The sequence below is a fragment of the Camarhynchus parvulus genome, chromosome 12, assembly GCF_901933205.1.
Source record: "Camarhynchus parvulus chromosome 12, STF_HiC, whole genome shotgun sequence".
In the NCBI taxonomy this organism is placed as follows: Eukaryota; Metazoa; Chordata; class Aves; order Passeriformes; family Thraupidae; genus Camarhynchus; species Camarhynchus parvulus.
The window spans coordinates 13,005,326-13,017,547 of NC_044582.1; the positions used below are offsets into that span (position 1 = coordinate 13,005,326).

The following is a 12,222-nucleotide window of genomic DNA, read 5'->3' on the forward strand; positions in this document are numbered from 1 at the left end:
AAAGCTTTCCTCAGCTAGCTGACAAGTAGGAATAATCTGTCTGTGCCTGTTGTTTTCAGTTATGAAAAGCACATTTAATACATTTCAGTTTTAATTTATTCATGCCTTCAATGTGTTCACTGCACACAAGACCATAAACATTATAAAATACTAGACCAAAAAGCATTAGATAGAACCTAAAATGATCAAAAATATATTTACCCCCTTCTGTGATCTTATTATTTCATGTAAACCACTGTGATTTCACACTGAAATAATTATCATTAGTCCAAGGCACACACACACACAGATATACACATACACGTGCACTTAAAGAAAAAAAAATGCTACTTTCAGGGTATGTTATCTCACCTTTGTGATCTCTTAGAGTTGATTATATACATCCATTGTAAAAGAAACAACTTCAATTAACTATGAGAACAATCTCATTTGCATTCTGACAATAATCACGAGCCATAGCTGGGCTTAAATGTTTCTAGCAAAACAGCGTTAAAAACTTTTGGGTTGATTTAACCCATTTTAACACCAGAGCTCACAGGTGTGATCAGTGAATTTGTGATCAGTGAATTTGTCCACAAAAAGGCCAATTTTGGTGCACTTACTGTACAGATAAGGTCAAATAACAAGAGAGTTTGGTTTTTAATGCAAGAAATTTGTTCTTATTTGCACACTTGTATTTTACATCTCTCTGCATTTAAAGTTCCTGTTTATCCAGTGCTACCTGCCATAGACACAGCTATCTTAATTCTTTAAAAGAACTTTAATGAATCCTTAATTTTTCTGCCAGTGACAGAGCACGTGCCACACATATGCAGGAGCACACAAAGGCTCCTCCTGACAGGGAGGGGCACTGGGAACACCCTGTGTGCTTACCTTGACTATCCTGATGAGGGTTTTCAGCTGGTAGATGTGGAGCTGCAGGTCCATGCGGTCTGTCAGCCAAGTGCACACAACACTCATGGAGCTGGTGTACCATTGCTGCAAGAGAGACACGGCTTCTCCAGCACCCACACGGGGCTCTGTGCGATGCCCTGAGTGACACCTGTGCCCCCAGCATCCCCTCACTGCCACCTCTGACCCTCACACCCACCTGCCAGCCTGCTCATGGGGGGCCACAGACTGAGAGGGGAGACTGGCATTTGCTCTTACACAGAATTTCCCTGCATGGGCTTTTAAATTTTAATAACAATAATAACAAAATAAACTTATTAGGAGGGTAAAGGCCACCAGTAGTGCCTTGCAATCTGATTTTGCCATTGATGGCACCTGCCAGCAGTGACGTGTGTTTGGCTCGAGCCATATTTTTAACCTGTTTCCCCCACAGTGAGAACACAGTCCTGCCTTTTAGGATGTTGGTCCCACACTCAGGTTACTTACCATCTTCAAATTCAATCATAAATAGCCACAGGATGAGTCTGGGACCCTGAGGGTGAGCAGAGGGGAGGCTCATGCAGGGTAAGGTTTGGCTGGGGGGAAGGATGCTGGTGTGAGCACCTACAGGTGGGTGCCTGCCCAGGCTGTGTGGGAAGTGCTTTGGTTTCACCCTCACAGTTATGAAAGATGGAAAAGCAGCAAAGGAATCAGCTTGTTTCAAGCTGCTGAACTCACAGGGCCCCTCCAGGGGCTGAAATTGTGCTGTTGTCTGTGCAAAAGGCTCGCAGCAGTGTGGCAGCAGCCTGCAGTGCAGGACGGCTCTGGTGAGCTGTGGATCAGAGCCCTGCTCATGCAGGGCTGATGTGGCACGCCTGATGCCCACAGATGAGCAGCGAGCCCTTGAGAGGAGGAAAAGCAGGGCCTGGGGGGTGGGTGGGGAGCCACAAAACCTCCCCAAGGTGCTCAGCACAAAGGGTGGTTACAAAGCAGGCAAAAACCCATCACACCTCTGTATGCACAGCTGTACCCTTCTCATCACATCTCTTACATGCAGAGATCAAACCCCATATTGCAGACCAGCTGCAATTAATCTAGAACCAGTTAAAATACTAAAGAAACTCCACCAGACCAGTTTATGAAGATCCTGACAGAGCACCATCCATAGTCTGGGATGCCGTTGCCTCCCAACAAGCCTGAAACTTTGCACCAGTCCAAGTCAGGTCTTGGTGCCCCCCTCAGTGCCCCCTTGGGCTGGGGGGTCTCTGACACAGAACATGCCCTGTCCTGCTGCTGGTGCAGCAGCGGAATGGAGACAACTAAAAATTCTGTAATTGCAAAACTTGCCAGTGATTTGCTTCCCTCCTTCCTTTGACACTGGCACCCACAAGGTGGCATGAGGCTCACCGAAGCAAACAAATGAGTCTAAGCTAAACCAGCCCTGCATCTCAAAAATGTGATCAATACACATCTCTGAGCTGAGTGGCTCAGAGTATACCCAGGAGCTGCACGGGGAAGAGTTCTCCCCCCAGCTCCAATGATCTCCTCTACTTTAATTTCTACACCAACTCTTTAAAACATGTAGGAAATAAGGAGATGAAAGAGTCATCCAAGAAATGGCATGTGGTGACCTCATGCTCAATGCTTACGCCTTGTGTAACTTGTGGCAGAGATTCTGCTGACCCTTCCTCTCCAGGACAGAAAGCTGGCAAGAGCTTGGTTGAGACTAATTGAGACTGGCAAGCAGGAGCTCTCAGCTGTCACCTGAGGTGCTGGCATCAGACTGGGGTTGAACAGTGAGTGAAGTGACCTGGGCAGCTGGTGTGGACCTGATGAGCGTAGGAGACATGAAGGTCTGGTGGGGTTTCATACCTTCCAATGCCTCAGACTAGTTTGAGAAGTCAGAGTGTCCCTGGATACCCCCTGAGGATCCCAGGTATATGGAGCCAGGGCAGCCAACAGCCAGCTGGTGGTTGGGTGGCACAGAGCAACTGCTGCCACTGGGGGATCTGCCTGGGCTCCCATGAAATGCTGCAGACCCACGCGGGCAAAACAGAGAAATTGTTAATGTTCATAAAGCTGCTTTTCTGCAATCAGTGCTTAACTGAGTCATGCTCTTGGGTGACATTAGCTGTGACCCAGGGCTGTGCTGGCACATGGATGCCCAGGTCAGCCAAACACCTCCTTCCCCTTCTGCCACCTCTTCAAATGGGAGCCCCCAGAGGTAAGGGCACAACCATGTGTTACACACACGCCCCCTCCCTTCCCCTGCCGCCTCCCAGCTTCCACAGAACGATCTGCTGGGTGTTTGTGTCAACTCCACATGAGATGAGAAGTCCCTGGCAGGGGCAGGTCCTGCCATTTCTGTCTGTCCCACGCCACACACGCCCACAGGGCTATGTGATCCCAAATAGAAATTATAACCTCTGCCCGGAGGGTATTGGCAAGGTGACTTTGCTGCTGTGAGACCTTACGAGTAAGCCAAATGAAATGCTTTTCTGTGTTTCTGGAGGGCACTTCAAACACTCTGGGTTCTGGGGAGATGCAAACTCCTTGGAAGCAAATGTGAATTGCAGCCCTCTCCTCTCGAGCAGTGGCTGACAAGGGCTCAGCCAGGCGCAGCGCTCGGCTGCATGAAAGGAGCTCTCTTTCTCAAAGCCAACTCACTCCCAAGACTTTCTGCTTTATGAGAAAAAGACAAAGTCTAATTCATTGATCTTGATACACAAAACCGTCACGTCACTTCATAGAGCACACACCAACTGCTGAATTTCAGCCCTGCATATTCATAAAAATAAGTTAGCCCATAAATTAAATGTTCCCTTTAGCTCTCGCTGGTGTTGATGTGCTATAAGACGCATAAGCCCTCTGATTCATGACTAACCTACCAAAGAAGATAGCATTTGCATATGACTATATTATTAAAAAAAACAACAAAAAAGCCAAATGCTCCTAAACAGAAACGTATTCACCTCAGACAAAAGAGCACAGAGTGGTCCTGTGGGGACACTGGCCACCTTGCTTTCCCCAAGGGGGTCTGCCATGCCCTCATGGGCAGTGGGCTTCATGCTGGGCACACAGGGTCCCCTCTGGGATCCAGCTCCAGCCTTGTGGCTTGTCCCCAAAGACAAGGTGCAGAGGCCACAGCCCAAATACTGAACTTTGGGCTCTGACAAGGGGTTTGCAACACATTTCAGGCACATTTCATGGGCACACCAAAGTAAATATCATAAATATATTTTCTGCAAAAAACTCCTCATGCCTGGTTGTAAAGAATGAATAGACCCCCCTGATGGCCTAGGCCTGTGGAGAAAAGCCCACATGTAACTCACTGTAATACACACACATTACTGCTGCTGCTGGCATCCCTGTCCCTCACTCAGGGGACAAGTTACACTCAGTCTGGGGGCACAGGGTGAGGACAGGCTGTGGAGCCTGCATCCTCATGGATGCATGGTGGGTACCACTCCTCCAGCAGGATGTCAGCAGGAAGGGACACAGGGCTCTGGCAGAGGCAAACCACAGCCCCATGGCTGCACACCATGAGCCAGCCCCATCAGAGGAGATGCAGACACTATCAGAGCCCAGTCACTGCAAGCAGGTACTGTATTTGTACGGACAGGAATTCAATCCCTCTTTCAGGTTTGTTTTCCTTTTCTCCTGTCTTTCACAGCAACCCTCATTGCTGGGTGGATGAGGTGGGCCATGAGCCAGCTGGGATGCACCAGGATGGGCATTACAGGAGCTGGAGCATTACAAAAGCTGTATTTCTATGGCTGCCCATCCAGCACCCCAACCAGCCTGAGCAATAAGCTTACTTGTTCCCCAGCCCTCTGCCTTCTTTTTTTTTTTTTGAATGCAAAAACATGATCAATAAGTTCCTGAAATAGCAAGTTTGTCTCTGAATACATAAATTGTAGAAATTGGTATGAATAAATCTGCAAGTAGCACACTGAATGTGGCACATTTTATCAAAACCCAGCCCTGTGCTGGGCTCCTGTGCTTTCTGGGAGGTGGTGTCATTACACACACCCAGGAACATCTGCAAAGCCCCGTTCTCTTTGGTGTGAGCTGAATGGAAGCATGACCTCCTGTTCCTTGCCATGAACCTTGAGTTCACACTCATATTTTACATGTTACAGGAAGCCACAGCTCTCCCCAGGAGTGCTGCAAACAGAATCTCGTAAGCCAGATGCAACACTGCTTCTTAAGGCACCTGAAGGAGCTGTATTCTTCATTCAAAAGCTTACATACTAGTAGCTTAAGGTCACTTCAGCTTTTGTAAAGAGTGGGACAAAACCAGGAATGCTTATAGGGCTGGGTTGTCAGCAGGGTAGCAGAGGGATTACAAGGAACCTGTGACTCTGCCTCTTTCTGCCTTTACTGGTAGTTTTTTTGTGTGTGAACAAGTGCCATACAACAGATTGAGGCTGGTATAAAGGCCTGGGACTGTGCAAGAGCACCCTGCTGAGCCTCAGCTGTGCTTGCAATTAGCAATAGGCATAAAATGATTATTGTTGTGGTGGCTGATGGCAATCTGAAGTGACAAGTTTTATGGGGGAAGTTGTAGTAGGGATGTTCAGCAAGTTTCTGCAAACCATTAATCGAAGGCTGCAGCACAGTTTAGTCAAAGCTATTTTATGTCATTCCAAAGGTCTCACAAGGATGCTGAAAGAATATTTTTCTGCTCTCAGTGCCTTGGAACGGAGTTTTTCTAGGTCAGGGATTCTTTACTGCCCTATTTAGTGTCAAAAATACCCATTTGCCTCAAATTAGCAGAAAGCTTGTAGTTAAGGGCTAGAGATTAGGCATACAAAATTACTCAGCAGGTGACTGCTGGGTGGATTTGGGGTTGAGAAGTCTTTAAAACTGACTACAAGACATTATATACTTCTGACAAAAGAACATAGTAATCCTACCTGCTTGCTTTAACCACTGTTGTTTGTCTATTATTATGTGCTTTAATGCTCATAAGAGCAAAACTACTGGTGATACTACTCAATTACCATAGTAACTCTCCCCTATGACCTCTCATTTCAGTACTCGCTTTCCAACCAGAACCAATCCAAGCAGGGCAAATCTATTTAAAACTGTGACACACACTGCACAAAGAGGCTCTGAATGCTGGCTGGCTCCCTCTCTTTGTCCAGGACATGGGCTTGTTTTGAAATGCTGAAAGGCAGCTTTGAAATGAACCCTTGAATTCAAGGTGTTTCAAAGATGAGGAACTGGATGCTGGGCGGACGCCACCACACATCCCCGAGCTGGCCAGCACAAAGTGAAGGGACCACAGAAGTGGGAAGGGAAAGAGGAAAAGGCTGGTTGTGAGTTTTACTTCCTAAAGGAAAACTGAACCTGCTCTCAGGCAACAGCTCAAAGTGGTTTGATCAGCCAGGAAAAAAAAAAAAAAGATAAAATTACCAACTCTTTGTTTCTGGCATTTGCATCCCTGTCCAATGGGCCAGAAGCTCAGCTGGGGGAGGGCAGAGTGGGGCTGTGATGATTTGTGCTGACAGTAGGGGACAGCTGACAGAGCCGTGTCCATCCCAGCCCTGGGTGGCCCTGAGATCAAACTGGGTATTTGGTGTTGTCACATGCATTCATGGCAGCCACCTCCCCTGAGCAGGTGCCATCTCCACAGGGAAGGGAGGGATGCAGCCCCAGCAGTGCAGGGACACACTGCCTGGGGACCAGCCCTGTGCACACAGCTGCCAGTGCTGGAGGAGGACTTGTGTGTTCCTGCTCTCAGGAACCTGTTCTCCAAGTTCCTGGGAGCAGGAACTCTTCAGGAGCAGCCTGCCAGCCCCAGGCACCGTGTCCCTTCCTGCACTCTCAGTGTGCCCAGCAGCACAGCCAGGTCTGTACACCAGAACTGCCTGCAGCCCTGCAACCCAAAGCCCTGATCTCCCTATGGCAGTCATGAAAGGATCATTCTTGTCCATTCAGTCTTCTGTGGCCACCAAAGTGCTCCTCTCCACCTTCCCTCAATGTTTCTTTTGCTGTTGGTTCCAGGCAGTCATTGCTGCTCCAAAAACTTGGTAAAGATGGCAAACCCAAAGCACAGGGCCTCACAGCCAACACAGTTCCTACTCTTGTCTATCAGAAATAAAGAGAAATTCCCAGCATGAACACACAGAGCAGTTTATGCAATCCCTTTCCCAATGGCCAGCTCTGCTGGGATGCTGGGTGTGGATGAGGACAGTGACTCTTGCCCTGCTCCCAAGCACTGCTAGCAAGGTCTTGGCCAGACTGGCAGAGCTGAGTCCAGCTGTTTTTCAGGCTGTTCTGGAAATCTGAGTTTTGTGTTGCTACAGATGTGCTGTGCCCCAGGCTGGGAGAGTGGGGATAGAGCAGGGACAGGGCCTTGGTGACACAAATGTGTCTGAAAAGCTTGAGTTAAGATATGAGGAGTAGGATGAAAAGCCACAGGCACTCAAGCACAAACACCATTCGGGTCCCCAGTGTCAGTGAGGAGACTGAGATGGACCTTCTGCCACACAATGAAGAAGGAAGAGGCACACCTCTCCCCTACAAGCATACATTTTCTGGAGGGTAAACAGAGACCTGTCCATGCAGCAAAACCCATCCCATCCTCTCATCAGCTTTCCTTGCCTCTACTCAACAAAATCCATACTGTGCTCTGTGTATTATTCCACAGAGCCCTGCAGAAGGGCTCCCCTGCCCTGCCCTTCGCTGGGGACCAGAGAACCACCCAAAGGCAGCTCAGCATTTGGAGCTGTAAAATCTCCTCCAGCACAGAGGGCCAAAGCTGCAGTGGGCTCAGGGCTGAGCCCCCAGGCACAGAGCATCTGGCTCGGCCATGTCCTGGCCGCAGCCATGGGTGGCACCAATAATGACCCAGAGGCTCTTTCGATTTACACCTGCCAAGGATTTGGACCATTCCCCCAAGTTGGGCAGGGCACAGGGCTCAGGGCACTGAGAACAACGTTGCCCAGGTTTTCCACAAGCACAGAAATTGGTGTGACACTGCCCACGTTACAGAAATAAGTTTAGCGGCTGTGGCTCTCGGAGCACACAGCTAACCATAAAATAAGCAATGAGTTAATATTGCAGGCATTGATCAGCTAGTCTTACAATTAATGCTTCCAATAAAAAAAAAGCTCCCCTTTTATTCAACAGAATAAGAAATTAAACACTTGAGGGCTCATTCTAAAGAATGAATGAAATTGAATAAGCTACCTAGCACTTGAGATTCCCAGCGAGTGCTTGAATAGAGCAAACCTCCTGAGTTGAATGGATTGCCTTTTGGGACCAATTTGTCTCTTTTCACTCTTTATTCCTCCTTTTTTGCTGACAGATGTACAAAGGCGGAACTGCGCTGTGCAGCTTAGCTACATGCACCCACAGCAGCTGTCACTTTTGTCGAGCAAGTTAATCAAGCAAATGCCACCATATCCCACTTTCTATAAGGAACAACATGTTATAGACAGTAGTCTTGGGAGACGAGGAGGGAGGGAGAGAGACTTTATTTTAACTTTGAGTAGCTGGTATTTTTTTTTCCCCTCTGTGTGTAAAAAAAAAAAAAAAAAAAAAGAAAAGAAACAGCCAAACCTGGTAGCACAAGCTGACACTTTTGTTTTCCCGTGGAACAAATATTTAATATGATTTTAACTCTAATTTGTACTAGAAGGAGAGCTGTCTGGTTTTAATTAAATTTAAGGGACTTAGGGGAACACAGTTAAAAAAAGAAATAGAAGCTTTTTGTTTGCATTAACGCTTGTTGATAATAATATATTGATTGTCAATTGCTAAGCCCGAAAGATTAGTGTAGTAAATAGAATTATCTGAATGCCACAAGTGAAGTGCTAGCTTCCCGTCCCTGCTTTTCCCTTTGTGAGGCACTCTGAATCACTGGTTGTTATTTATACATTTTCTTTGATAAAACCAACTTGTGTGGCTGATTTTTTTTTTAAACCCTGCCTCATTAAGTGTATAATAGCATTTACGTGTGGGGCTTTCTGCTTTTTAGCCTTTCAAGCTTAAGCTTATATTCCTCTCTCACAACCATGTTTCAAAACTTGGGATGTTCACAAACAATTGGATACACACCAATATTGTATATATCAGATGCTCTCTTGCTATTGCCAAAGACTAGAAAATAACAGAACATAATCCACAAAGAGTAAATAAATAGTTATCGTCCTGCTACGCTGCTGCATGCCAGATAATAACGCTGTCCGGTCATTAGGCAGCTTTTCTGTGGCACATAATTCTTTAAGTTAGGTATGAAAAGCCAACATCTAAAGTGGGTCTGTTGGTGCAGCTCCACAGAGCAGAGCGCTGGGAGGGCTTCAGGCAGCCCTCAGGTTGCTGGTAGAAAGGTGATTCACCCTAAATTCAGACCCTTTGGAAAGTATCTTTTGGAAAATAAATCTAAGCTCTGGTGACAGTTTGCAGCATGCTAATTTAACTTCTCTGCAGGGTCTTTGCCTTGGTATGTTCAGGAACTGTCAGTGTTCGGGATTCGTGACCTCTTTGCCAAACTGGGCACCCCACGTCAGCACCTCACCCCTGTGCTGTGCTCAGCAGGGCTCTGGGTGAGTGGTCCTCACAGCAGGCAACATGACCCTCATCTTCAGAACCGAGCCTCTCTATACAACTCCACATTAAATTCTAGAGATCTGGCAAAGTGCTAGCAATTTGATAAAAATCCCCTGAAACCTTGGGGTCTTTTTTTTTTTAAATAAAATTTTGACCTTGTTCTACCAAAGCCTTGTGAATAAGTCTCAGTCTCCCAGGTGACACTCACAGCTACTACTGAAGTAGAAGTACTTTTTTTCCCTGGTATTTTATGTACCACTATAATGCTATCACTGCGAGTACACACAGCGTGTTCTTCAACATCCACCCCAGAGCTGTGAATTCTGGATGCCTTTTACTCTATTTTATATTCCTTAACTACGAAATTTCATTCTTGTTGACAACGTACCAATACGAGGAAGTTACAAAGTCAAAGGGTCTTGATATGAAAATAATTTGTATTATTATTTAATAAAGTCACAGTCCCTAACGTTGCCTAATAGGGTTAAGCTGCTAGCCAGAGCAACTCATCATCTGTCTAGGATGCAAATGGCATCACCGAATTACATTATTTCTTTTCCCCCCCTTTCCCAAAAATAAACCACAAAACAACTTTGAATCGCGTAAGAGCTCTGCCTTCCAGCAGGGAAGAGCGTTGGGAGCGAGCGCGGCGCGGAGCCGGGCGCGGGGAAGTGCCGCACGCTCTTTGCAGTACATATGGCACCTGAGAGCACCCACTGCTCGGGGAGCTCGGCTCCAGGGCGTGCTCAGGCTGCCGCCTCACCCTTAACTGGCTGGAGCTTGGACCCGGTGGGGCTCGGCAGGTCGGTGCCACAGGTGTTAATGGGAGGGAGGCTGGGGCTGAGTTAGTGGCCGTGCTGGTGGGATCGCACAAATTCCCTGCTCTCCAGAGGGGCACAGCCTGACCTGCAAGGTCCTTGCTGCAGATTTCTCCCTGCTCTTAGCCCAAAATTTTATTTCTTTTCAAAGGGGACAGGGAGGGTCAATATCTTTTGTGTTGGTGAGGCCAAGATCCCCAACAAACACATGTGCCCAAGAAGCTCACCCCTAACAGCCCCTGCTCTCGGTGCTGCACGAACCAGTAACACCTACACGTCCTGTCAGCTGTGACTCCACACGCCACAGAGGGTGCAGGTTTGTCTGTGCTGACCCTCAGTGGCTCTGCAGGCAATCCGTGCACTCTCAGCACACAGGCAAAGGCTTCCCCTGGTAGGCAGTGACACAGCCAGAAAGGGATCTGCAACACTGCTGCTCCTGCGGGGGGGAGGAACAACTCTGATGCCTTGTACTCAACCAGGTGGCCCACCGCTGTATGTCAGGGTGGTCAGCTCTGCTAGCCAGACACCAAAGTCTCTGCTTAGCAAAGAGCCATACACTCACATCCCCAGCAGGAGTGATGGGTGAATGTGTCAATGATTCCTCTTCTGCCCTGGGGACAATCTCATGGAAAAAGCAACTGCACTGCTGGCTCCCCTCTTCCTACAGCCAGGGATGTCCCGGTCCCAATCTGCTGGGGTTTGCTGAGCAAACACCAATGCCAGCCCATGCATAGATCACCTCTGAACCCATCCCAGCCATGTGCTGCTGCTGCTCTGAGGAGGGCAGAGCTGCCAGGCCGTGTGCTGGTCAGGGATGGATGGAGGGCAGCAGGCAGAGAAAGCTGCAGGGGAGACCCCTGTGCAAAAAACTACTGCTCCATGGCAGGGGGTGCAGGAGTTGGTGCTCATGGTGATCTGGGAAGGAAGCAGGCTGCCACCCCAAACTTCTCTCCCACCCACAATGTCCTCAAACCAGGGACATCCCAAACCTGCCAGGTTTGCAGGCTGAGTGCCTCGTTTCCCCTCTGAGACTGGACAGTCCTAATCCTGTTTATACACTGAATTACACCTCCGGAAAACGCCCCTTTTAGGTAACAGGTGAAGCCTGCCCTGGCTACATGAAGCCCTGAACTGGAAGACCATGCCTTTCCAGGCTGTGCTGGCACGGAGCATCCCATATCCCTGCACACAGAGCGGGGGCCTGGGCACACCACCAGGTGGGCTCTGGGTGCTGAGCTCTCTCTCCTTCACTGCAGATACAGCTCTGCAAAGTGCACAGCATTCACTAGGAACTGCCAAATTAAATCCCCAAAAACCTGCTGCTTTGCAGGAATTTGCAGACTTCTCTTTTCTTAAATGAAAGAGCTTCTGCATAAAAACCTATAAAGGCACACAAACAAAAAACCACTCCTGTATGGATGCTTGTTCTCAAATACATTTTTAACTTATAAAATATTCTCTGCTTATTTCCATTTTTCAAAAAAGAAATGAAGTTGACATGTTAAAATCTGAGTTTCTATATAAAGCAGCCTAGTAAAACACAATATCCACACAACTGCTATTTTTCTGTCCTGATTCCAGAGCCCTGTTAGTGTGAGGCAGTGATGACAAAACTGGCTGCACAGTTGCTCAGTAAGATGCACAGCAATGCATGCTATAGAATACTTTCATTACACTTGTTACCAGTTTAAATTGGAAGCTGTCATGAAGTAGGGCTTGATAAACTTTATCTGCTTCTTTTATAGCCTGAAAATTCCAAAAAAGTAGCTAGAGGCTGCCTGTACATCTGGGCCCTGATTGCTGCAGCTCCCCTGGTCTCTCCCCTTCCCGGGGTTAAACACCGGCTGCAGCGCACTCCCTGCCCGAGTCCCACCAGGCATTTTTGAATGCTGATATCATACATCCAGGGCCAGGCTTAAGGGAGCACCGGGGAAGGAAAGAGCCGCAGATCAAGAGAAACAAAATGACCTGG

The 12,222-nt window shown here is 47.8% G+C and overlaps 1 protein-coding gene across 1 annotated transcript in view; it reads right to left on the reverse strand.

The window, feature by feature from the left end:
- The window catches only part of CADPS (calcium dependent secretion activator), a 203,022-nt gene that overhangs the window by 1,559 nt on the left and 189,241 nt on the right, over positions 1–12,222 (reverse strand). Inside the window, 1 exon segment of the mRNA XM_030956450.1 lies at positions 874–978. Coding sequence (XP_030812310.1) covers positions 874–978 — 105 coding nt within the window.